General features: G+C 40.0%; 1 protein-coding gene across 2 annotated transcripts in view; it reads right to left on the bottom strand.

Moving 5' to 3' along the window:
- Window positions 1-26,443, bottom strand: part of SMAP1 (small ArfGAP 1) — a 152,627-nt gene that overhangs the window by 79,270 nt on the left and 46,914 nt on the right. For both annotated transcript variants that reach the window (XM_059941815.1, XM_059941813.1), the window contains exons 2-3: window positions 22,128-22,261; window positions 4,788-4,873 (exon numbers count right to left, since the gene is read on the bottom strand). In XM_059941815.1, coding sequence (XP_059797798.1) covers window positions 4,788-4,873; window positions 22,128-22,261 — 220 coding nt within the window. The remainder of the gene's footprint in view (window positions 1-4,787; window positions 4,874-22,127; window positions 22,262-26,443) is intronic.

Genomic DNA, 26,443 nt, shown 5'->3' on the forward strand with positions numbered 1-26,443 from the left:
ATAAAGAAAAAAGGGGACTGGTTTTCTTACTAGTCTTCCTAATAATAGCTCCAAATCAGTGTTTCATAATTAAAAGAAGGGATAAAAGTGACGTAGCTGTAATAACTAAGGTAAAAAACATTTTTAACATCTTTGTTGGAGTAAAATTGCTTTACAATGGTGTGTTGGTTTCTGCTTTATAACGAAGTGAATCAACTACACATACACATATATCCCCATATCTCCTCCCTCTTGCGTCTCCCTCCCACCCTCCCTATCCCACCCCTCTAGGTGGTCACAAAGCACAGAGCTGATCTCCCGGTGCTATGCGGCTGCTTCCCACTAGCTATCTATTTTACATTTGGTAGTATATATATGTCCATGCCACTCTCTCACTTCGTCCCAGCTTACCCTTCCCCCTCCCCGTGTCCTCAAGTCCATTCTCCACGTCTGCGTCTTTATTCCTGTCCTGCCCCTAGGTTCTTCAGAACCATTTCTGGGGGTAAAAAAATTTTTGAAGACTATAGTATTACATTAGATATAGAAGCTGGTCTCACGGTCCAAGAGATGTCATCTTATACTCTTATCATTAGTAGTCATCAATCTCAAATGTCTTTAGACAAAATCCCTCTTTAGTTTCTGACAACCTTAGGTTATCTTTCTGTAAACAGCAAGAGGTCAACACCTCATATGAACATGACCATAATTTGCAAACGCTTTACAAGTAACATTTAGTTTGAAAAATCAAACAGACATGCTTGAGCTAACAGTAGCAAAGACACACGTTATCTAAGAGCCTGACCTGAATCACACCAGGTACTCAAAAATTGACATTTTCACCTAGACCTTATGGTCTTCGCTGCAAAGAGTCCCAAACTATAAGCCTATCTATTTTTAAAAGCCATCCACCAGGACTCAAATGTGACAACACTGATTTTACTCAGACTATCATCATTAAGTATAATAATATCCAAGTGTCCTTACACACGAGGGAAAGTCTGGAGGCTTTGGGAAGTTTCTTAACAGCTCTTTGAGAACCCTACCCTCTCGCCTGCCAAGAATAAAAATATTATGCTCTATCTGAGCTGCTCTGAAAATTTAGAAAGCTAATGTACATAAAGGGCCAAACTCAGGGCTGGGCACACAAGGAATCCTCGCTGAGCAGGAAAGCTACTGCAGTTGTTTCCAATGCCACACCCTTACTGTGTCAAAGGTCAAGGACTTACTGATACCAGACACCAAAAAGCTCATCTCTCCTGAAATGTTTAGATAAGGACCAAACATTTAAGGACATAGCAAAAAACACCAGAGAAAAGAACTCACCATCTCACTAATCCTTTACTTCTATTAGGTTCACCATAAAATGGATGGTAATTACTTAAGAAACAGAATTCCTACCAATGTGTACCAAATGGTACACAGAAGAGGGCAGTGTAAGAGGACACCGAGGTCCTATCCTCCCCGAATACCTTCAGGGCTTTGTCAAAGCAACACAGCATCACGGGGATGAATTAAATCCCTTGGAAGCCACATTCATCCACCACATACCACATAAAGGACACCAAATGTCAAGAACCTCAAGTAATTTACCCTCTTAACGTTCAAGAAAAGTCCAAAAAACCCAGTTCAAACCAAACCAACCCCCCCCCACACACACACAAACAAACACACACATACACACAAACTTCCAGACAAGGGAGCTTCTTCAATCTGAGGGATTTTACATGTTAACTCAGGCCTGGGGGCGAGAAGCAGAAAAGGAATAAGCTAATACGACTGGCAAGCAGTGGTAACCACCACCTGGAACACAGCTTGTTTGCTCTGCGGTATCTCCTTCCACCATGCTCTCTTCCTCAGGATTCTGCCCTACGCCCTCACTTTCCAGAGGAGAAGGAAAACAGCATGCCCAAGATTCTCAATAAAACCCCAAAAAAGAATACAGGACCAGGGACTTCTCTGGTGGTGCAGTGGTTAAGAATTTGCCTGCCAATGCAGGGGCCACGGGTTCCAGCCCTGGTCGGGGAAGAGCCCAGATGCCATGGAGCAACTGGGCCCGTGAGCCACAGCTACTGAGCCTGCGCCCTAGAGCCCGCGATCCACAACTACTGAGCCCGCGTGCCACAACTACTGAAGCCCGCACGCCTAGAGCCCGTGCTCCGCAACAAGGGAAGCCACCGCAATGAGAAGAGTGCCCGTGCACTGCAGCGAAGAGTAGCCCCCTCTCTCCGCAATGAGAAAGCCCGCGCGCAGCAACAAAGACCCAAGGCCAAAAATAAACAAATTTATTTAAGAAAATACGGGACCACTGCGCTAGGTAAACACAACTTTAGCAAGCATTTTCCTATCACCTACATGCTAAGTGACTCTCCAGTCTACACTGCATTTCCTGCTTTCTTTTAGGGTCCAGACTCCTGTTTCCAGCTTCTAGATGGGCATCTCCATGCATGTGTCCCACAGACACCTCATTCTGCCCAAAGTGATGGCTCACTGTCTTCAACTTGTAACCCTTACACCTTCATCTGGTACTGAATTCCTTCCCCGAAGAAGTTTACCTCACTCACAGAACCTTAGCCAAGCGAGGAACCTTGGGGTCATCGCAGTGTCTTCCTTGGAAACAAAGGCAATCTTAACCTAATCCAACTGCTCCTGCCTTCCCAGTTCCCTTCCAATCTCCCCAATTCCCCCCTGCCTGTTCTCAAGTCTCCTACGTAATTCATCTCTTCATCACTGCTCCTCTCAGGGCTGTACTAGTAGTCTACGTGCCCTCTGTGACTCCACGACCTCCTCCAACTCATCTTCCTTGTGGTAGAAGCTAAAATGTCTAATGTTTCTCCTGCCTCAAAACTCGTCATGGCTTTTCAAATCCTTCAATCCTTTGGGCCAATGAAATGAGGTACTGCTCTGTATGCTACCTATATGCTGCTCTATATGGTACTGAAAACCCTTCACAATCTGGAAAAATGAGCTTCTTCTGCCACTGGCCCCACGAAACTTAAATCTTGTCATATCAAAACTTTAAAATGTCAAGTGTCCTCACACCTTCATACTTCTGCTCACACAATTTTTTATGCCTGAAATGTACCACCCACTCCTACCCTAGGATCTTGCTATAATAAAAATAGCCTGGGATATCAGACTGCTAAATGTGTGGGAAGGAGGTGGGGGAAGCAGAAACAGAACAGAACAAATACTAACTTCTTGAATATAACCCAAAAGGTTTCTATACAAATATGAAAATATATATATAATGGCCTGTATCTCTGAGAAAAGATCAATTTTTTTCATTGTTTGATCACACAAACTGTCTTAGTATACACATGGGTAGTACACAACTGTTCTTTTTTTTTTTTTTAAGTTACACATAATTTTTTTTAAAATATTTATTTACTTGACTGCGTCGGGTCTTAGTTGAGGCATGTGGGATCTTTCGTTGTGGCGCGTGGGCTCTGCTCTTCCTTGTGGCATGCGGACTTCTATCAAGTTGTGGCATGCGGGCTCAGTAGTTGTGGTGTGCGGGCTCTCTAGTTGTGGCGTGAGGGCTGCACAGCGCGTGGGCTCAGTAGTTGTGGCACACAGGCTCTCTAGTTGTGGCACGCAGGCTCGGTAGTTGTAGTGCACAGGCTCTCTAGTTGTGGTGCGTGGGCTCGGTAGTTGCAGCACGTGGGCCTAGTTGTACCCCCACCCCGGCACGTGGGATCCTGGTTCCCCGACCAGGGATCGAACCCGCGTCCCCTGAATTGGAAGGCAGATTCTTAACCACTGGATCACCAGGGGAGTCCAGTACACAACTGATCTTTAAGAAACTACATTATATTGCCAAAATCACAAAAATCACCTTTGGATAAAATCACATATACCTACAATCAATTAGATAATCTTATTCTGATGAGCTTTTTCTCAAACTTCAATATGAGTTCAAGGAATCCTATAAAATCAAATGATTTCTCTTTAACATGTGAAAAAAAAAAATCCTGACTAAAATGCCTGTGAGAAAATATTCCCCTCATTCATTAGGTCAGATGCGAAAGGAGACAGAGCCGTGCAGCCTGTGACCCACGGAAGGTCAGCAGTGACACGACCCCACATCCCTGCCGCCATCCACATCCACCGAGTATGGGATTTGTCTGTCAACTGCTTCACATAAACATAATTACCACATAAAGGTGATCAAAGGAAATTCCTCCAGGCACTTCCCTGGTGGTCCAGTGGTTGAGAATCCGCCTTCCAATGCAGGGGACACGGGTTCAATCCCTGGTCGGGGAACTAAGATCCCACATGCTGTGGGGCAACTAAGCCCGTGAGCCACAACTAGAGAGCCCACACGCTGCAACTACTGAGCCCGTGCACTCTAGAGCCCACATGCCACAACTAGAGAGAAGCCCAAGTGCTGCAACGAAGACCCGATGCAGCCAAATAAATAAATAAATATTCAAAGGAAACTTCTCTGGAAATGATTTTTCGAAAATACTCAAGATGCTCACAAATCAAATCTCTAATAATAGTCTAAAGTAATAAACAACCTATATGCTCCAATCAGGAGTTGGAGATCAATCAAGAGGAATCAGTTATAATATTTTATACTTAATAATAATTACATAAAAATACTATATAGATCACGTATTACCAGATTCCTATTAAAAACTTACCATATACTAAGCATAGCTCAGGGCAAATCAATTTCTATTTTTCATGAACAACAGTATGATAAAGGTCACATCTTCCTCAATATTCAATACAAAGTTAAAATACGAACTATAAAAATGAGCTGATTCTTTTAAACCCCACAATAAAGAAATGTTAAAGGATACTGATCTGTCTGTGGTCTTCGAAAGTTCTCTGGAAGATTGGCTTCATATAGTAGTCTTGCTTTAGTATTTCCCATATCTTGCATGCACTATAATAAAAAAAAATCACATATTTTCATTACTCATATAAACATTAAAAAGTAATTCCTATACACACACACATACAAACACCAGACATTTATCATTTCCAATATATATTCTTTAGAAAAATAATTTATATCACAACTATGAAATGAATTACTCAAGTTCAAAACAGAAGCATAGTTTTAATCCTTCACACGTCTTCAACATACATGGATCTGCAGTTTTCTAATGTCTTTTTCCGTGACTACAATACCACCTTCATTTACACTCACTACTTCCTAAAAGTGGATTCCCTGGCAGTTCATGGTATTACTATTGTTTTAAATGTACCACTTGAACAACACTGCCATTTCTAAGGCTAGTAACTCAAGATCAAATTTTCTTTGTTTTGAGCTTCAAAATACTGTGAGGTTTTCATGATTTACAATCAAGGTCACAATGGAGAGCAGTTAGGCAGAAATAGGGCCGCCCTAGAACACAACAGAAGTGGATTCACTTCTTTGGGGTTATTAATCTCTTTAAGATTCTGCTAACAGCTATAGATCCTCCTCTCGCTACCAAAACACTGTGCCTAATGGCCAAATTTTACATACAAGTTCAGGAGTTCACAGTACTCTCCCTAAAATCTATCAACCCCAAGAGTAAGAACCACTGCTAAGGAGGCATAAGATAATTAAACTGGTTGAAATGATTATTAAGTTTCTGGATCATCTATGAGTAAGGACTAACCAAAGAGTACTTCCAGGATATTCTATTACATTAGAAACTGAACTAACATTTACAAACAAAACATTATTCTATCACTATTTTACATCATTTTCATGGAGCTTAAGTTCCTTAAAATGTTTTAACTGGTTGAAAGATCTGCTTTTATAATTCCTTTTTCCCCTGATTTCCTAAACACACCCCCCCACGTCCTCAAGAAGACAATCCAGGCTTAACAGATCACTAGATGTCATCCTTGAGTTGTAGCCCTCAAGGGGATACAGAACCCTCTTCCTTCAGATAAAAAAATACAGTGACTTTTCTCCCAACTGAGAGTTCTAAGTTATGCAAAATACTAATGTAAACCCATTTCTGGACACCTACACCACCCAACCTCAACATAAGAATTCTTTCAGGGTAAACGAGATTTCGAAGTCATTCCTCTAGAGATAATGAGAAAGTGAAGTAATAAAGGGTTGGGAACCATTAAGGGATAGTAAGCTGAAAAACAAGAAAATGTTTTGCTATTTCGCTCTGGAGAGGAGAGAGTAGGCCGAGGGCTCCTCCGCGTCATGAGGCACAGTAGCATGGAGTCTGTCAGTGTGAGGGCTAGGGAACAATCCTGTGAGTGGGGAGAAGAGCGGAGAAACTTTCAGGACGGCTAACCCTTCCTGAAAAAAGGAAAACCGTTTTCCATCACAAGCATTCAATGACGCCGCATCTTTGTGCGGGGGCAGGTGGGAATTCAGGAGTAGAGACGACCAACTCACGTCATCATAAAGGCATCAAACATCTGGAAAGAACGAGACCAAGAGAAAGTGTGCATAATATATGCAATGAAGCAAAAAGTAACTTAGATACAGCTCACAGAAACTACAAAAATAAGAAAACTTGAAGTTTCTAACACACAAACAAGAGTACATAAAAATTTTAACAGAAAATTTAGTAAGACTAAAAACAGTATCTGCTATACGTGCCATATCTCATTGATCCAAAGTTACATTTTTCTTCATATTATAACATTCATGAAGTAGAAATACATCTTACAACTGATCGTGTCTTGTAAGTGATCATTTTTTTCTAATTAGTCCATAAAATGTAGGTGTTTCTTACAATCAGTGATATTATCTTATATTCAATAAATATGACTCTATACATTTTATATAAATATTCTCTTTAATATAGGTCATTAATATTTTATTTTGGCACAATAAAAAATTAAGAACACGGCATACACGTACATTATACCAAATTATTTAATTTTGTTCTAGGGATGTTATCCATCACAGTTAGACAGGAGGAAAAAAAGGTATAAAATCTGAAAGGGAGAAGTGATGTGAAATGATGAGCCATTTCTACAGGAGACCACTGCCAAAAAGTGACTTGACGCAAGTGCTCGCCTGTGTGTGTGTCTCTGTTAGCTGGGACTGGGGGAAACAAGGAATCAATAACATCACGGATGTAGAGAGATCATTTTGTAAGGAGAAGGAAGACACTAGTAAGCTCAGATAATTTCTAAGTTTCTAAAAAGTAGAACAGAGTAGGGTGGAAGGAAAGTCTGCAGTGAAAGGATTAGTGGAGATGAAACTGGTTCAGCCACTGGAGATGGTTAGAGTGAGGAGAAAAAAACAACAGGAGCTGGCATTCTGGGGAGGTGATAGGAGTGTGGTAGAAACTAGCTGTCCTCAGAGTGTCAAGACACTACAGGCAAGGGCCCTATAGGACACGTGAAAATTTATTCTGTTGGACTTAAGAGCAAATTCTGGTAATTGGCAGAAGAAAATAATGAAACAGCCTAACAGCTACAGTAACAAGCATTAGCCTCAATATCTTATTAATATATATAAATAATATAGTATTATAAATTAGATGTATTATATATAATATATAAATTGCATATATAGTATATAAATTGCTTATATATATGCCATTTAAAAGTTTTTAAAATCCTGATTTAGATATTATTACCCTAATTTGACAGGAAAGGAATCTGAAGCTGCAAGATGTTAAGTAACAGGACCAAGAGTCTCCACTAGAATTTAACTCCTGACAGAACCAACATCGGCCACTGGCAGTCTAGACACCTCAGGCTGCAGCCAATGGAACTGGGGACCATATCACGCAGGGCTCACCAACACCAGGCTCTCTGCTTTAGAGGCTCAGCTTTCATTTTACAGATGAGGAAACAAGCACAAAGAGGTTCCCTGCTGGGTAATTCAAGGAATCAGTTACAGAGTTTTAAAAACATTTTAAAATAGATATTTATTTACATAGTAAACTACAGTTCATCTCAAAATTGATTTTTTAAAAACAAGCCAAGCATCCAGTGAGCAGAAATGTATTGATATTCTTGACAAACAAACCATTGTGAGAATATATGAAATACAAGGTCAACATTCATTTTTACTTTAAGAAAAATATATTAATATATTGAAGAATAAGTGAAATGTGTACTCCACAGTTATGATAAATGCCATTTAGGCAGGACATATTTAAAAATTAATGTTATTTACTATGCCTATTAAATTCAATCTGTCCTCCTTTTTATACTTTATATGGTCCTAGAAAGATGAATTTTATATTGTACTTTTTGATGAATGATCTTCATCCAAAACCACCACCATTATAACTGCAAAGGCAGGCTTCACCTGGAAATGGCATAATAGGACACACGAATCCCAAAGCCCGCTATTAAAAGCCCTTGTCCTCATAATCTGAGGGCTTTCAGCTTCTCCCCCACAACCCAGTACACAGAACAACAGCTGCCCAAAGCCTCACCCATCACTTGAGACTCAATTTTTAAAAATACTGTTTGAATCGAAATGCTGAAAAGCCTCTATGGGCTAAACACATTGTCATCACAATCTAATGCAGATGAAGCATTTCTACTTCTGAAACTTTCTAAGTAGACAACATATCACCCAGTCCCAGTTTTTGCACTAAAAAACAATAAAACTTACATTCTAAAAGAGTTCAAACTTTTTAATGTTTTACAGAGACTGAAGAGAACTGAGGTTGTCAATTTAAAGTTTTAATTGGCATTTATTTATTGGATTGTGTAATTTAATAAACATACCCAAAAACTAAAAAAAAAAAAAAAGTGGGAATAGATTTTTAAAAGGCATTATCAATAAGTAAGCAAACAAATTTAAAAGGAAATTTTATTTTTATGTAACACTACTGTGTATGTTTAAAAAAAAAACAAAAAAGGCATTGTTTTATGTCAATGGGGCATCTCCAGTGGAAAAACATGGTAATAAAGCAGCACACAAAAACAGTTTTAGGCAAAAAGGGCCATGAAATGAATGCAAAGATAAAAGGCAACAGGAACGTACAGAAACAAAGAGTGCCCAAGTTTAAGTCATTGTCAATATCAGGAAATAATAAAAGACAAGATAAATGACAGGCCACCTGAAGTTCCAACTCAATGATTCATTCTCCTGAGAATAAAATTTGTCACATTTCTTCTTTAATCTTCCAAAATCCTGGGACGTGGAACCTACCCACGTGACACCACCGCTCCAGGGCACGCTGCTGCTATTCGTCCCAGGCCGCGCCCACCCAGCGCAGGCCAGCCCAGGGCCAGGGTCTGTGTTTGGCAACCAGGCCCCTGGGCCTCCCCTCTCCTTCACCTTGTGCACCCTCCCCTTTGCTCAGCACCTACCCCAAGTGTCCCTGGAGCGTCTCCTGCACTTTCTCTCTCTCGGCAGCAACCATTTATGAGCAAAGGAAAACCCACACTAATGGATTGTTTCAGGAAGCTATCTGCATAGTTTTCATAAATTTTTATGTGTGTACTGACTTGCCCTTTGGGGTTTACTGGCTATTTTTAAAAATGGAATAAGTGGAAAAAAGAATAACAGCTACAAAATAAAGGACTGAGATGACTAATTGCTTTGTTGCAAATGACTAGGTTACAATGTGGCAATTAGATCTTCTAAATTCCCAATGGCAAAAATACAAAACATCAAAATAATCAATAGAATCTTACACATTAGCCTGTCATGGAAGGATGCTACAGGTCTATGCTAAATCTGGAGAAAAAAAAAGGTAAAAAACTATGTAAATTAAAACACTTCTACCCATTTTCTGAGAAATAGACTTGCGGGGGGCGGGGCGGCGCAGGGAAGAAGACTCTTACTCCCAGGTCAAAAGATTATTGTGTAAGGATACGAAAATAGCTTAAAATGTGTTATCACCTATATGTTTGTATATATGCATAAAACATTTCAGGAAGAATATACAAGAAACTGAAAAATAGGGTTGTTCCTACAGAGGGAAACTGGATGACTGAGGGACAAAAACGGGAGGGAGACCACCCATTTTACACCTTCTGTACCCTCTGATGTTTGTACCATGTCCATATGTTTCCCACTCCCCAACACAATAAAATAGTCAGAGGGGGGCTTCATTAATCCTGCACTGTTCCTAAATAAAATACATCCAGAGGGAGCTTAGCCAGGGATCCAAGCAGCATGTGACTCAGAGCAAGGAGACCTCCTCTCACTAGGGCCCTCCACCTCCACTAAGAGAACAGGGTCTCCTGACGATCAGAGACGTTATGATCGAATAAAATTAATACATTTAACAAGTCCCATCCAGGAATATCTTACAGTCAAAATACATTCAAAATATAAATATGGCATTTACATGCCAGGTGTTTTCCCAGTATCATTACCTTCATTATTGTTGCTGAAGATGACATCACTGAAATTTCAACTCTTAGTTTCTGCTTCTTCAGATTTCAACGTATTTGGTTTTGTGCGGGAGAGGGAGCGCTACTTGCTCTATTTTCTATTCACTAAAATTTTTAGAACACAAAGACTAAAATTTCAAACTGCCTTAGCTGAACGTGGGTGTGTGTGTGTGTGTGTATGTGTGTGTGGGGGGGGTGTGGGTGTGGGTGTGGGTGTGGGTGTATGTATATATATATATATTTTAAAACCTCATAATTAAAAAGAGAAATTGTAGTCCCTGGTTAATTCTTCATGTCAGTGACTCACCTCTACTACCACTTGAAACTTTCCAGAATAGTTCTCTATCTTCCTCTCAAAAGCCACCAGGATTTCTTGCATAGGAGCAAGCTTTTCAGGACTGGTTTCAAGATCTTTTGGGTTCCAGCTGCTGGAAAAGAAGGGCCACTGTTTTTGGTCTCAGGAACTCTTTGGAAATATTTAATACAGAGTCCATTCCTTCAGTTTTCATGAAATTGTGTTTTAGGGGAGTCGATCTCTTTCTGTTTTAATTGTTGTTTTTAAGAACAAAGTAAGTAAACCACACGTATTTAAAAATTAAAATTGTTAAATGATGATGTGGAATCAGAGGTACCAGTTTTCCTATTTTTCACAACTTCTAGATATTCTCAGATCTTGATTCATATGTTGCAGCATTGGCTAGTTGCTACAAATTCAGAGAACGAATTCTTCTTTTTTAAGCAATAAAAGTAAACACTGTTATGACAAAACTGGAAAAGTCTCACATTACAGTCGTCTGTCATCTCTGCTTACTATGAAATTCATACCCCTTGAAGTCCAGGGATAAACCACTACTTCCGTCCTAGGTGCTTAAGGCCCAGCTCAGGAGTCATGTGGACTCTTGCCCCTTCTGTCAGAAGTCTTAGTGATTCTAACCTCAATATTTTTGTAGGTTTACCCCGTTAATCAACCTCATTGCCACTACTTTAGCTGAAGATCTAGTCACCCACTGCCCAGGCCACTGCAGGAACAAGCCCCTCGGATTTATGTTCTTAAAGGAACATAACGTTAGATGTCGCTCTTCAACTGAGAACACATTAAGCGCTCGTAGGCTGTCCCTCTCCCCATCCCCCATCCCTCACAGGATCAAGGCCAAACCAGCCCCTGCCCGCAGCAACTTTCACCTTCACTCCCTGTGCACATACAACTGCCCCCAATAACTACCTTACTTTCTCAAATACGACATATGTTTTCTATCTTTCTGCCTAGAAGGCCCTCTGCACACTGCTGCATGCTTTTAGAAATTAATAAATAAAGGTCACTGTCAAAAAGGTAATGAGACACTTAAAAGATATGCTTAGAACTTACGATATCACTAGACACTGAGGGCATTTTTATTTTTAGGGAAAAAAAGGAGCCACTACTAAGTAACTTGCTGAAGATGGCCCGCCATTTAGCCAACAAAGCCTAACCCAGAGCCCAGGTCTACAGAGTCCCAGGCCAGCGCTCTGACCACATCTGCTATTCTCGATCATTTTACATTCACACAAAGCAGGAAGAGAAGCAACCTCGCCTCTAAAATACTGTGTGCAATGAAATTAACAATAATTGTGTTCCCAGATGATCCACTCACACAGCTATTCTACATTCACTGCCACTCAACAGCTTCCTACCCAACAGAGCACTCCCTACGGGACAGAAGCCCGTATCTTCAAGCAGCTTGTGATTTCTTTGGTTACACTCTCAGCCCCACCTCGACAGTACGGAATTAATAGGGTTAATGAGTGACTTGAGCCAAGAACTATAGCCAGTCAAGAACTATAGCCAGTCACTAGGAAAAGGGAACTCTGAAAAGCATTACTGATATTTTTAAAAGTTTAACCTCAAAAACAATTAATAAAATCAAGAGAAAAATCACAATCGTGCACGTTCAGATTCAAAATAAATGTGACCTTTTCCCCCAGTGGATTGTTTAAAATGCAAACCTCCTATTAAACTTCACAGATTATATTTTGTTATAGACAGTATCACATTTCTTTCTTCACCTCACTCCGCACATCAGGTAATAGATAAACCCAGCACTGTGCTGCCACCTTGCTCTGCTTCTTTGAGGACACATTTAACGATCCTGGCAAGGAGTTGGCATAACTTGAATCTCAGTCAACTGGTTTGCAGGGCAGAAATTGAGACACAGATGTAGAAAACAAACGTATGGACACCAAGCGGGGAAAGCGGCAGGGTGGTGGTGGTGTGATGAATTGGGCGATTGGGATTGACATGTATACACTGATGTGTATAAAACTGATGACTAATAGGAACCTGCTGTATAAATAAATAAATAAATAAATAAAATAAAAAATACAAAAAAAAATACAAAAGCTTCCTCTAAGCAGTTTGAGAATGGGCCATTGCAGAAAATCTGTAAAGTGGATACACAATTAAAAAAAAAAAAAAAAAGTTAAGTGTGTACATGAGGCCACAATTTGAGAAATTTCATCAGCTTGATGGAATTATAATGAGTACTCCTCCCACAAAATAAGAAAAAAGTTGTTTGACCAGGGGTCTCTTGAATAAGTGTGTACCAAGAATTGTATATTGAAAGCTTATTATGTGTCAGGTTATATAAGGCACTATGGAAATTTATCTAAGGGTCAAAACCTTGAGAGGTTAAACAATGTTCTAACACATACAGGTCAAATGTGGTTAAATCATAGAGTGCTTCAAATTAGCTTTTTTAATGACAACTTTATTCTATTAAATATTACTTGTCATGGGAATTCTGTAACAGCAGTGACAGTTTCTGAAGCTCTGAGAAGTTCCTCACAAAAAAAAAAAAAAAAAAAAGAAAGTAGTACTAGATTAAAAACACCAAAACCCATGCACAATATACACACCAAAATTTGGTGACGGAGGATCCCCACAAATCCCGAGATGCCATCAGGTAAGGACGAGGCATAATGACCACTAGACCTGCCTGCAGCTAATGAGGTATCAGGTGGATCTGAGAACAGAACACTAAGACAGTGGAGAAATACAAACGGGAAACTGCTGTGAAGCAACGTGAAGAAGGCAGATCAAGCTGAAAGGGATTTTACCCACCCGAAGAGCAAGGAAGTGCAAGAAGCTGGGAACGGGGAGGCGCTCCCATGAGGAACCACCAGATCTCCCTTCCAGGACAGGGCCCTACACTGAGTAGCAACTCCTGCGAAACGATTCAAAATGGAGCAGGACAGAAATAATGGAGATAAAGGACGAGAAGGTCCAGAGAAAAGTGGGAGAAGGGAACAGAGCAATCATCTCAGAAAACAAGTGGTTTTACTTTTTAAACATCACGTGAAAACAACAGAAGAGAGAGGTCTGTGAGGTTAGAAAAGCTATCTTGAATATGAGTTCCTTTTAAAGGTAATGAAAAACCAATGTCATATAAAGATGATCAACAGAAAATAATCAAGGTCAAGTCTCATACAAAGTTATCAGAAAAGGAGAATAAGACGTGGAACAACATCTCTGACAGTGAAGCCCCACGAGAACAAATACACCCAGGAAACAGATCAAAACGGTAGCCTACTAATTCAGAACAAGCTAAAAGACATGAATACAAAATACAAAAGAATATGTAAAAATGAGTTCACGGACGTCGTGTTATGAAAGAACAACTATATCAGAAATTAGAAACATGCAGAATTAAAACGAAAACTCAGGAAAAGAATTAGAAACAAAAGAAAAAATATTTCAGAAATGAATATGAAATTAAATAGATGACCAGAACAAATAAACACAGCAAACAATGGTCTAAGAAAACTGGAGAGGCAAAAGAAGAAAAAAATTTTAATGAAAAAAAAAAAAAGTAATGAAAAGGATCCAAGAGAAAGTGACAAATAATAGAGTCAGGCAATGAAGACCCAACATCCAGGTAAGAGAGTCACTGAAAAAGGAAATTCAAACAAGGAAACACGATACTAAAAAACTAGTTTTTAAAAAGTCACTGAAATAAAAAATTTGAAACTACATACTGGAAGAGCATACCACATGCAGGCATTTCCTGTCTAGAAGAAACCTCTTATATCTCAAGACTGAGACAGGTTAAACGTAAAAGCACGAAAGAAGACAGACCATGCAAACATCAAGCAAGAGAGTGCTGCAGTGGCCCCAGAGGACCGTGTAACAGCCGCGACACACCTACACCACCGCCGGGAAACAGAAAGATAATGAGCCAGTTACCGTGTTTTACATGTGCCAGTAGCCTCACTGAAAAACACAGGTAAGATCACTGTTAATAATATGTTTTATTTAATGCATCTTTCCCCTCTGCAGAACTCCCAGGAAAACATATTAACTTATCTCACCTGCACCTAAAGGCTTACAATGGTGCCATAATGCCATTTTTTGCAATGAACTGACAATTTAACTACTCACCAAGAGCTAAGACCAGGCCCGGAGAAAGGATCAATGTGATACATCCTTGGATCCTGTTCCAAGTAAAACAAACCTGCACAACCGCATGATTCAAGTAAAATTTAAGTTCTGATTGCCTAACAACACTCTAGTTCCCGGTTTCCATTTTTTAAAGACGGCAGAGGGAGCTCACAGGAGGCTGAACTTAACATCAACTGCAAGTCGTTTCATTTCACAAAATTAATACGCTTCTAGAGAATAAAATTTATCATAACTCCATCCAAAACATACTATGTCAGAAAGTGAAAGAGGAGAAAACTTCCTCAGTGTATTCAGCCACTTTCACCCCCAACCTCTTAAATCTTTTACACCCCAATTCTACCCCGGAGGATGCACACAACGTGACCACAACATAAAAAGTACCTGTCATTTTAGGTGCTTTTCTACCCACGGAGAAGTAGTTAAAGTAACTATCAAGCCCCTTTTGCCTGTTCTCCCTGATTTGGCCTGATTAGGAACTGAAGTTGAGGTGACAGAATACGGCAAAGCTTACTGACGAAGATCAGCCAGAAATCCATGATGTTAGTAACTTCCTCAGGAAAAACCCTTTTCTAAGAAAAACCAAAAGTTTAAACTAAGACAAGCAGGTCAACGCTATGACACATCTATTGCCAAATTAAACTAAAGGCTACACCAAGTTCCCTTACAGTAGGTTTTTCTGGGAATGACAAGGTTATCATAGAAATCTATACCTATTTATTTAGCTAGTGATTTTCTCTTTATGAAAGAAAATATCAAGAGCAAAAAAGTTTGTCCAAAACATTTTTAGAACCCGTCTTTCAGACTTAACCCAATCATCTTGTCACATTCTTTTGAATTTCTGGAGAGTTCAGAAAATTTTTATCCTCTGGGGTGGAATTTGACTTCTGGAAAAAGCGGAATCACATCTCTAACTGTGATACACCGTCTTTATTCTAACACAGATAATGAAAATGTATTTTGAACTGCTGTGGTAACCAAAGAGGACTGGGCATACAATCAAAGAATCTCAAGCGTGGAAGAGATTTCAATCGTCCAAACTGCTCCCCACCTGCCATCCAATGCTTGAACCCCAGCTACGCACCTCCAGGTGCTCGCCCAGCCTCTGCACAAACCATCCCAGGGATGGTAAACTGACTACCCTCCAAGGCAGTCAATTTCAGCGTGGGACGGCTTGAAATGCTGAAAAGTACTGCCTTCTAGTTGCTGCATATACTACCCTGGAACTTCCACACACTAGCTTAAGTTAGACTCCCTATGGCTGCCGTATTTTTGGAATTTCACAAGTATACTGGAACATGCGGAGAAAAGGGAGAAAAATGGAAAGCAACAGAAACAACGAAAAAATTAAGAACTGATGGAATACAAAGGCACAGGAAAGAAAGCCAGTCTGGACAACCAGATGATTATTTAAATTTTAGATGTACCAAGCTACAGGTAAATAGACATCTACCAATCTTAACATTTACAAATATACACATTAATTACTATGACTGTGGGCAAAATTTTCCAGAATGAAACACTGAAACAATTTCATAAATCCTTTTTTCCTGTTTCCATATGAGACATCTAGAGGTTCTGTTAATACTGTTAAAGAGCAGCTGTTAATTCTGATATTCTGTTCTTTATTCTACTCAAATGCATCACGTTATCTAGCAAAAAAAAAAAAAAAATCCATGCCTGGTCACATCTATTCCTTTCTCTTAACTTCTATCATTGCATTAGCAGTCGACTTTCTATGTTTTATGCAAAACATTTTTCACAAAGCAACAAGATTTTTAATTACTTCACAAGAGTTCTTCAATATACAAATATGAGTAGATAATGTAAAACCATGTTGAAATTCCAGTGCCTTGGAATCAACCTAACGGGCTAACTCCAGACTTACCAAACACACTTGGGAAAATTACCAATTACTTCACGCCAAGGATATCCAAGGTTTCTTAAGGCATGATGAATCCATGAATATCAAAGGTTTCGAACAGACAATCTAAAAGAAGAACTGAAACTCTATAGAAGTCACTACTGGAAAGAGAGGGAAAAACCAACTGCACAGAAAAATACCGGCTGAACCCATGAGAGTAACTGAGTTTTCGACATGGAGAAAGACAAAAGAGCAAAAAGGCTAAAGACAAAACTGTATAAAGTCTCCAGCAGAAGGGAAAAGCAGAAAAAGAAACAGGAAAAAACTACAGAGACTAAATAATGAAACAAAACAAAAGATGAGGATAGTACACAGAAAAGGCTTCAAGGAGGCAGCGATGAGTGTCAGGGAAGCAGGGAGTCCAAGGCGGAGGTGGACGGAGAGCTGGGCCACTCCTGTGGCCACAGGAGTGACTGTGTTCTTTGTGAGCGAGAACTCAGCAGAGTGGCGGGAATAAAACACGCTAGCAGAGGCAAAAGTCAGGCAAAGAAATGAAATCGCAGGTAAAGACCCTACTCAAGAAATCCAGCTGCTGAAGGAAGGTAAGAGCTAGTCGCTGGAGGACAGTGGCCGGCCACCGTGAGTCCTTGGTAAACGCTAACTGGTGAACAAGCCAACCAGCGAGTCAAGGAGCACGACAGAGTCGAGGGCTGATTGTTGGGGGTCAGAGGGCACAAGGGAAACTTTCATGAAAGGCGGGAGTGAGGCAGCGTGTTTCAAAGAGGAGGAAAAAGTTTAAAGATGTCTCCAAATGAACATAGTTTTTTTAATTAGGTGGAAAAGCAGGAAGGAAGGCTGAGAATGAAAATAAAGGCAGAGAACCCGGCACCCACCACCTTCCTCCACCCTGCCCCTAGACCAAGAGAACAAACAGCTGGAAGTCAGATCGGAAACATTCGGAGGATGGGTGGACAGAAAATGAGAGGAGAGCTTCTGTTCTTCTGTTGTAACAGTACACGGTGATGTGAGGAGAGCTGGGTTCAAAGACCCCCCCTTCTAGTCCAAAGTGTAGTCCAAAGCTAAAGCACAAATGGTAAAGCTATAAAGACACGGAAGGGAAAATGCCTACAAAATGTTGAAGGCAAGGCCACTATGCCTAGGGAGACTGGATATATCTTATACACGAATACATTTTAGTTGTGTGGGCTTGGTGTTTCCAAAAAAATACCAAGTACCATATCAATAAATGACACTAGTAAGTAGTAAAACAAAGAGCATGTGAGAGAAGATTACTAAAAGATTTATAGATACATAAAATATTAAAAGTGGTCCAAAAGTTATCAGTTTAAACACCAAATATACGGAGTATACTCTCCACCATGGACAAAGTCTCATTGAGGTGTTTTATTGAACAACACAATTTACACGACTATCTACAAAGTGAGCTAAGAAACTTTACTCTTCATTTTTTTTAATCCCCATTTCTTTTTCTTAATTTATCTTTTTCATTGAAGTACAGCTGATTTACAGTGTTGTTACTCTCTGGTGCACAGCAAAGTGAGTGATTCAGTTATACATATATATATATATATATATATAATTTTTTTCATATTCTTTTCCACTATGGTCTCTTGCAGGATATTGAATATAGTTCCCTGTGCTATACAGTACGACCTTGTTGTTTACTGTATTCTTTATTTTAACTCCTTCAATACACTGAAAAATGAATAATTAAGAATTTTTAAATGATGGGGAAAAATGGTAATCAAGACGTAGAGTAGATGAACCAGTACAAAATTTAAAAGAAAAGCTATAGTATTTATAAAAGTATTGAAACATTGATCCTTTCCAAAAATTTGAGAAGTACCCAACAATAAACCCAAGATCAAAGACATTTAATCTATGAACCATGATTTAAAAAACTGTTTTATTAAAATTTAAGATGAATAACTCTATTTCCATTCTATCAAAATAAAAATAAGTTTTGTAGATAAATTATTTTCTTTTAAAAGTAAGCATACAGCAATTCTAACATAGCTATAATATGACAGATGCCCTAAACACTGACTGCCACACAAACATATATATAAATAACTGACATAAATATGATGTATATATAATATCAGTTGATAAGAAGTCCTGAGGAAAAACTTCATATGTTAACAAAAACCACTTTTATTCAACAGGGTGACGGGGCTCAGAGATTAAATGTTTCCACATTTACTTATAAAAGATAGAAAATAAATAAAACCAAAACGAAGTATCATCTTTGAAAATGAGAGACACGATCCCCATGACATGTCTGGGTGGTGGTGGGGAAGACCCAGAGCAGAACTGACCACACGCAGTGAAAGCACTTCTCTTACTCTATGAGCAAGTATCGCCCACGCAGTTTCTATGCTAAATAAATTCTTACATCGTAAGGATATGGAACACTAAATCACACTGCGATCTTCACTTTCCCCAATCTGAACCTACACTCAGAGTTAGTAAGAACGGACTCCAAAAGACGAAAGTTCCAATGCACAGCAACCTAAGGGAACAGAAATCAGTGCAGCGGCTGCCCCTGGGGGTCCTGACTAGAAAGGGACACAAGGAACCTCTCCCTAGTGATGGACGCGCTCAGAGTATCTGTACCGGGGTCCTGCTGACGCACACAGTCAGCTCTGCCCATGCGCGGCCCCGTGTCCAGGAACTCCACCATTTCAGGTAAAGGACTTGAGCATCCATGGATTTCGGTGTCCGTGGGGGTCCTGGAACCAACTTCCGGAGGACACAGGTGGACGACTGTAAAGACATCTGCCAAGGTACGTAAAACTCACTTTTATCTGGATTCTCTCTGTAATTATACCTCATTTTTTTTTAAGTAAATAAATAAATAATGCCAAGGGTGGATAGAATTGGATTGTAAGGAACACACCTACCACCACAGGAAACAGGATCTGCTTAAAGCTGAATAAGAGTGACCTCAACAGACAACAGATGCCGCTACCTAACCACTCATCTCTGAATGCCTTACCATCCCATACCACTAAACGTGAATTATTTCTCACAAATATTCTCAAAAAGTAATTCTTCTATACTCAGTAATACCACACAATGGGTCCATTTGTTTGTTTACTCAGTAGTACATTTAGCAACCAATCCATCACGGCAGATTCACTAGGGAAGCTAACTGCTTAAGATCAGAAAGATACTCGAAGCAGCAACGGCGAGGGTTTGCACAGTGAACAGATGGACTAATCCTCCTGGTAACTGACAAGTCGACGTTACTGAGGGTTCACGACGTGCCCGTCTAAAAAGAGCACAACACTGTAAATCCACTATACCTCAGTAAAAAGCGTGCCAGGCCCCGCTGTAAATGCTTTACCCACGCTACCTTAGCTGGTCCTCACGGCCCCTGCAGGGGACAGTTGCCACCCCACCTCGCAGACAAGGGCGCTCAGGCACCTGCGCTCTGGCATCCTGTCAGCACCGCCCAGGCCCACCTGGCCGTCTGGCTCCAGAGACAGCTTTCTCAGTCACTTCACTCTGCGGCCTCTCTAGAACCAGCGGCCTTAAAACAACCCCTGTGCTCCGCAGTGTGGAGCCCGGGGTCTTGGCCAACCGCTTCTTCCTCTTCACCGCACAGGAGTCCAGGGCCAGTTTCCGAAGAACAACTCTGGCTTTGCCTGCAAGCGCCGACAAGCCCCTCACAAGATGCGTCCGTGTGGTTAGGCTTCCCTGCTCTTCTTTAAAGTGAAACTTCACGGTCTCCTCCATCTGACTTTGCAGGAGTGCACCCCACCTTTACCCTCCTCACCTGCAGGAGGAGCCCCACGGCTTACGGAGCCACACAGAGCATTCCCTGTGACAGGTACTCATCAAAAATCTTGCACTCGAAAACAGTGATTCTTGTTTGAAGAAGCTGACAGTTGGAACCATGCAAACGTGTTCAAATACAATTTCAAAGACTGTATATTACTTAATAATTGCTTTCAAAATCCTTACACATTTAATAATACAGGATCTTGCTTTGTACCTATAACCAATCCCACAGAAAACCAGTGAACTACAGCCCTCTGTTTGGGAAGTTATGCTCTAAACTATTAAAAAAGAACAGCTGCCTACTTCAAATAACCTGCTACTCAACTCCTTTCAGCAGCCTAGTTGAGAAAAATAATATTTCTGGAGAATTTAATTGTCCAGGGATTTCATGTTTTCTCCTTAGTTTGAAATGAACCATTAAAAAGGCAATACACTTGGTCTTGAATGTTTTGTACCTCCATAATCCATTACAAACACCAAGTTACATTTTCAAGCTACACATTTTCTTGAAGACAACTTAAACAATGTCATGAAATCTGTCACCACAGTTACTACAGAGATGTTACTAAGATCACTGCCTCATATAAAATGTTCAAAAAGCTCTGCTTCCTTGATTAACAAGTAAATTTTCTCCTCAAGGATCTCGAAAATACAGTTTCATATTTCCTTTTATGCTTTAGCCAGCAAAATGTTCAAAAACTAGTCTAAGACTAAGCTAAGTAAATTATGCTTGACTTTATGGCCTGAAAAATCTCTGTTCTATTTTTTTCCTTTGAGTATTTTTGAGGTTTGATTTTTTTTTAACATTTAAATCTTTGCTACATCTAGAACTTACTTTGGCATAAATATGTCTTCAGGATAGAAATTTTACTTTCTTTAACCAAGTCTATGTATCTTTTTTTAATGACCACTCCCTCCCAGCATTCTATTCTATTCTTTCCACCCTCACCCCACCCAACCCGTGCCAATTTTTGTGTTATTTTTGTTCTTTTATGATTGTGAGGTTTGTGTGTGTATCACTGAAGTTCAACTACATATATCTGTATATTTAGGCTTCATGCTGACTAAAAGTAATTTGAAAAGGTCATTAGAGAAAGTTATGTAATTTCACCGTGAACTATAAAATAAAACCAGTAGAAATCATCATTTTTACATTAGCAATTAACCTTAAGGACTAGCAAGTATGATTTTGAGAATTTAATACTGTCACACTGGAAAAAGGGCAAGGCCTTAAAATTACAAATTTATCTCTAAAAAGCTAAACCGCTCGAAACAAGCCCAAATCAGTCACGAGAACATTTGCTACCTGGGCTGTCTCCCGACTCCTTGGCCCTATCTGCCTACGGAGAACACCCACCCCTGCACAGAGGGGAAGGCCTTCCAGTTAGCGCTCAGGAAGAGGTGGTTTGTTCTTTGTCTTTACCCAGGCGCCCTCTACTGACAGCAAAGCAAAACAGACTACAGAATTACACCTGCAAATTTCATCAGCACAAGGAAAAGAAATTTATTTTTTAAATACTTCAAAATCAACATTTTAGGTAAAAATAGATTAAAAACTGACTTTACTGTAGAATCAAGAAAAAATGCACATCTGTGAACCGACAATTCAGATAACACTCGAATTTTGTATGTGGCATATTCCATATTTCAATATACTACTTTTCAATGTTAATCCTTAGGTGCAAGAAGGATTAAAAATGGATTATATATCCATTTTAAATACTTTCAATAATTTCTCGGTAGGGAAACGTTTACCTGGATCTGTTCCGGTGTCCATTGGTCTAGGTTGACTGACTTGACCCTGGATATATGAACCCCAAGATTCCTATGGATGCCAGCACATCTGATGCAAATAAACACACCAATATTCCAGGAAGCCCATCGAGGACCTAATTACGGAGAAGAAACAGAGAAAAGCTAGTATTAAAAAATAAAATAAAATATAACAGCATATAAGAAGCATTCTGGTTCTTTATACAATCGTAATGGAGGGTTACAGAATTCACACGTTCAAATTTTCAAATGGCACAGCAGCAGCTTGCTAAGAAGAGGTGTGTCTTGGCTGTGCTGAAAGGTTATAAATCAACCTTCAAGAACCTTAATGAGTTTACTAATTTTCCTTTCCTAGGAGCTTCCCCCCAAATCTGTCTAAGAATTCAAAACTACTTTATGTGAACAGTTTACTCACTCACCATATTTGAACCAGGAGTAGTAATATCCCACAGTAAAAAGTAAGTCCTTTATTAAATGTGTAGTGTATTGCTTAAAAGATTACCAACAAGTAAAAATCAAAGAGGTTTTAAAAAATGAAACAGAAATTAGTAGGAAACAGACAACCAACCTAAACAGAAAAATGGACAAAAAGATACGAATGAGTAATTCACAGAAGAAATATATGGCCAATAAACACATAAAAACATGCACACCCTCACTGGTAATTAGGAGGAAATGCCCTTGAAAACTACAACAACTTCCATTTTGCAATCAACACACTGGGTGGGGGGGGGGATTTTTTAATCGATTAATACTAATTGTAGGACGAGAAACAACAAGGACTGCCTCAAGAAGCCTTGTATCAACATGAATAAATCTCAGATAGAACCCTGAGATTAAGAAAAGTTATAGATGAACTAAGGTGTGTTATAAAATGTTAGCTCTTTGGGTCATGGTCAAAAAACTCTGAAAAACACTGTAGGGAAAGTCACCTAAGTATACAAGAATACAAGCCTCAGCTGTACTATTCTTCATATCTTTGAATGTATTATTTCTTGATAATTTTAAATGCTCTTATGATTACCTTCACATACTTGCCTGTACAATTAAAGTAAAATGGAAAATAGAAGTACTATCTGGAAATTATATCAAATATTCAGAAGCTTATATATAACAGATTTCTATAAATCACTTGATTATGAAAAAAATACAGTAAGAGGTATCAATAAAAACCAAGCTTTTTCAAAAATTTAGGTTTCTGTTTAAGTACATACTTTTTATCTAAAGGTGAGAGTGAATCTACAAAATACCACTGAGGCCAATAATTTCAACCCAGTAAAAACTAAACACATTCCCCCAAAATTCCTTAGGAGGGAGGTTACGCATATACAATTTATGCCAAAATATCCTGCTTTTAAATCTGAGAAGTGACACCTATAAACTGACAAACATCTGGGACACGCTCTGCTTAAATATGTTTGACTGTCGACAGTGTCAAAATGAGTTAGCGGTCAACAGACCAGCACTGCCCATGTACTTGGCCACCTCTGAGCTGCATAAATGACCCTGGACTAGTAACAAACTGAGCTACCAGGTTCCCACCTGGTAAATGGAGTTAGAATGGCTGCCCCCAGTACTTAGGTGAGGCATGTATGGAAAACATCTTTAAAGCTTTAAAGCGCTACTTAAGCGCAAGTTACTGTCATGTTAAGAAATTTCGATAATCAAAATACAATAACTTCTCTTTCTCTAGAGAAGTTCCTACATTGGTCTGTAAAACAACTGTATCTTAACTTTCCCTCTCAGGCAGTGGGTCCAGAGCATGAGGAGAAAACAAAGATTTTCAACACGCTCCAAGTGGGGCTTCATTGTTCTTAAAATAGAATGATTCCCCTCAGAATAATCTGCTACAACCTCAGCCAAATACAAATGGAGACTTTTCTATACAGCACGATTTTCCTGATGTGAACGCTACGGCTGAATGAACTTGCATAATGGGATATGACTGTCCCTGCAGGTAAAAAGCTGTAGCACCCAATACAGTGGGGCATTTTTATAACAACAAAAGAAAGGGACTTTAACGTAAAAAAGCCTTGTACAAGAATAATGCTAGCAAAAATTTTAAAATGGCTATATTACTATTGAGCAAAAGCTAGATATAATTAAATGTTAGACGATGTTTAGGTCTTACGAATTTAAGGCTATGAAAACCATTTTATTGATTCCTCCAGGGGAAAATAGAAACTTGTTATCACTCATGGGAAACTTTAGCCCCAATCACTTTTTACCAATTGAAATAATAATGTAATTTTGTCAATGTATCTTTCTTTGGAACATAACTATCACAACTGAACAATGTAGTCAAGAACCCCTAACAATGGACTTGTACACGCCTAACCGACATCACGAACGGGTCACCCGCTCTGTAACACTGGCCTGGTGAGCGTTCCTAAGGCTGGCCTGATAAACCAGTACTTGCTTAGCATGGTAGTCTTGCAGTTACACGTATGAAATCCTCATTTTCTTTCACCAAACTATTCAGTGAGTACTTACCGATTCTGTGCCAAGTACGTGCTTTAAAAGACCACGGACACATGATAAAAAGCTAAGTTCCCAGACTCGGGAGGCCATACCAATATAAACAGGTATAACCATTTAAAAAACAATTTGGTGAAATGTAATCAAGTTCTAGACACACACACACGTGCTGACACACGTACATACGTTTATCAATTTATAGTCATGATGTGACACATCTACGTACATATATACATTCACACATACACAACACACCCTACAGCAATATTTTAAACAGCAGGTCACAATTCATTAATTTAATCTCAACAAGTATTTATTTTTAGAAGGAAAAAAGATAGTGCATCACACAAAGGGTAAATATAACTGTTAAACTTTTTAAAAAAATCAGTTGACGTACATATATATATATACAGACAGACATACACACAAAAATCAGGTCACGTTATAAAATGTTGTTTCTCTGGATCACAGTCAAATAAGGCTGAAAAACACTACAAAGAAACTCATATATACTTGGGACCTCCCTGGTGGCGCAGTGGTTGAGAATCTGCCTGCCAATGCAGGGGACACGGGTTCGAGCCCTGGTCCGGGAAGATCCCACATGCCGCGGAGCAACTAAACCCGTGCGCCACAACTCTAGAGCCCGCAAGCCACACTACTGAGCCTGCGAGCCACAACTACTGAGTCTGTGTGCCACAACTACTGAGCCCACGCGCCGCAACTACTGAGGCCCGCGTGTTGCTACTGAGGCTGCGTGCTGCAACTATTGAAACTCACGCACCTAGAGCCCGTGCTCTGCAACAAGGGAAGCCACCGCAATGAGAAGCCCGCGCACCGCATCGAAGAGTAGCCCCCGCTCGCCACAACTACAGAAAGCCCGCGCGCAGCAACGAAGACCCAACACAGCCAAAAATAAATAAAGTTATAAAAAAAAACCTCATATACATACTCAAGAAGCCATGTAACCAGAATATTTATAGCAGCATGATTTCTAAAAAGATTGACAATACCTTAAAAACGTTCACCAGTATGATTATCTCCATACATGGAATATTACACAACAGTGAAAATGAATAGGCTGCACACATCAACGTGGTTGAACGTTACGTTTGTCATCAATTTCAGCACAATGTAAGATATACAGAAGGGGCAAGGAGGACCCCAACTATGGAGACAGTCTGCTGGAAGGCGTGCAGGTCTCACAGAGAGCTTGAAATGAAGTTTAAAGGCTGCCTAGGAGGCCACTGGCACAGAATATACCAAAACACGTCTTGGCAAAGGCTAAACAAGGTGAGGATGGTAGGGGAGTCTGGGAGAGCTGAAGGGCAGGGCATTAGAGTAACGGGAAACTTTCAGGAGCTGACAGCGGAGGCCGCACAGCGAAGCACCTCACACAGCAGCAAAGGGACAGGCCCAGACCCTACGGCAAAGGCCCGCTGTCCTCTTGCAAGTTCACCACGGCACTCCCACTCACACATGCCCTTTCCTGCCCTCCTGCCTCTGCACGTGTTGCCCCTCCGCTCCGAATGTTCCCTCCAGGCCGCGGCAGGCCGGGCTCACTCGGCCACACGCTGCCTGCTCCAGGTGACTTCGGTGACCCCTCCAGCTCCAGCTGCCTCCCCCAGCTACTCTCCATTGTTCACAAGACTTACAACAGTCTCCTCTGAAGTTCACCTAAAAATCTAAGGTGAACAAAAAGACAAATACGGAAAAACACAAATAGATAAACAGCTGGAGGGTTCAACTATTTCAGCAGCGAAGTCTCCCACTAAGAAAAATAAAAGAACTGCACAGTCAGTTCTAGACCAGCGTCTCCCAGC

Source organism: Balaenoptera ricei, chromosome 12, assembly GCF_028023285.1.
Source record: "Balaenoptera ricei isolate mBalRic1 chromosome 12, mBalRic1.hap2, whole genome shotgun sequence".
NCBI lineage: Eukaryota > Metazoa > Chordata > Mammalia > Artiodactyla > Balaenopteridae > Balaenoptera > Balaenoptera ricei.